This window comes from Carlito syrichta, unplaced genomic scaffold (genome assembly GCF_000164805.1).
Source record: "Carlito syrichta isolate Samal-C Ts95f unplaced genomic scaffold, Tarsius_syrichta-2.0.1 Scaffold118119, whole genome shotgun sequence".
Taxonomy (NCBI): Eukaryota; Metazoa; Chordata; class Mammalia; order Primates; family Tarsiidae; genus Carlito; species Carlito syrichta.
Genome location: NW_007062215.1, coordinates 340,846 through 341,071, shown reverse-complemented (window position 1 = coordinate 341,071; position 226 = coordinate 340,846). Strand labels below are relative to the sequence as shown.

General features: G+C 65.9%; 1 protein-coding gene across 1 annotated transcript in view; it reads right to left on the bottom strand.

Moving 5' to 3' along the window:
* COLQ (collagen like tail subunit of asymmetric acetylcholinesterase) overlaps positions 1-226 on the bottom strand; it is a 28,861-nt gene that overhangs the window by 2,361 nt on the left and 26,274 nt on the right. Inside the window, exon 14 of the mRNA XM_008047919.1 lies at positions 42-161. Coding sequence (XP_008046110.1) covers positions 42-161 — 120 coding nt within the window. The remainder of the gene's footprint in view (positions 1-41; positions 162-226) is intronic.

Here is a 226-nt window from a genome sequence, read left to right as displayed (position 1 = left end):
GGGGCGTGTCCCTTGCCAGCCTGCCCCAAGCCCCCCGGTACCTGGATGGGGAGCCAGCCCCAGCTGTCCTTGAAGAACAGTGACCGCTGGTCTCTGCGGAAGGCAATGGCGTTGGGGGTGTCCAGCCGCTCCAGTTCCTCCCGGCTGTTGACCACAAAAATCTGCCAGAGAGCACACTGGTGAGGGCTCAGGAAAACACTGCGGGCCGGGGGGTGGGGGGGAGGCT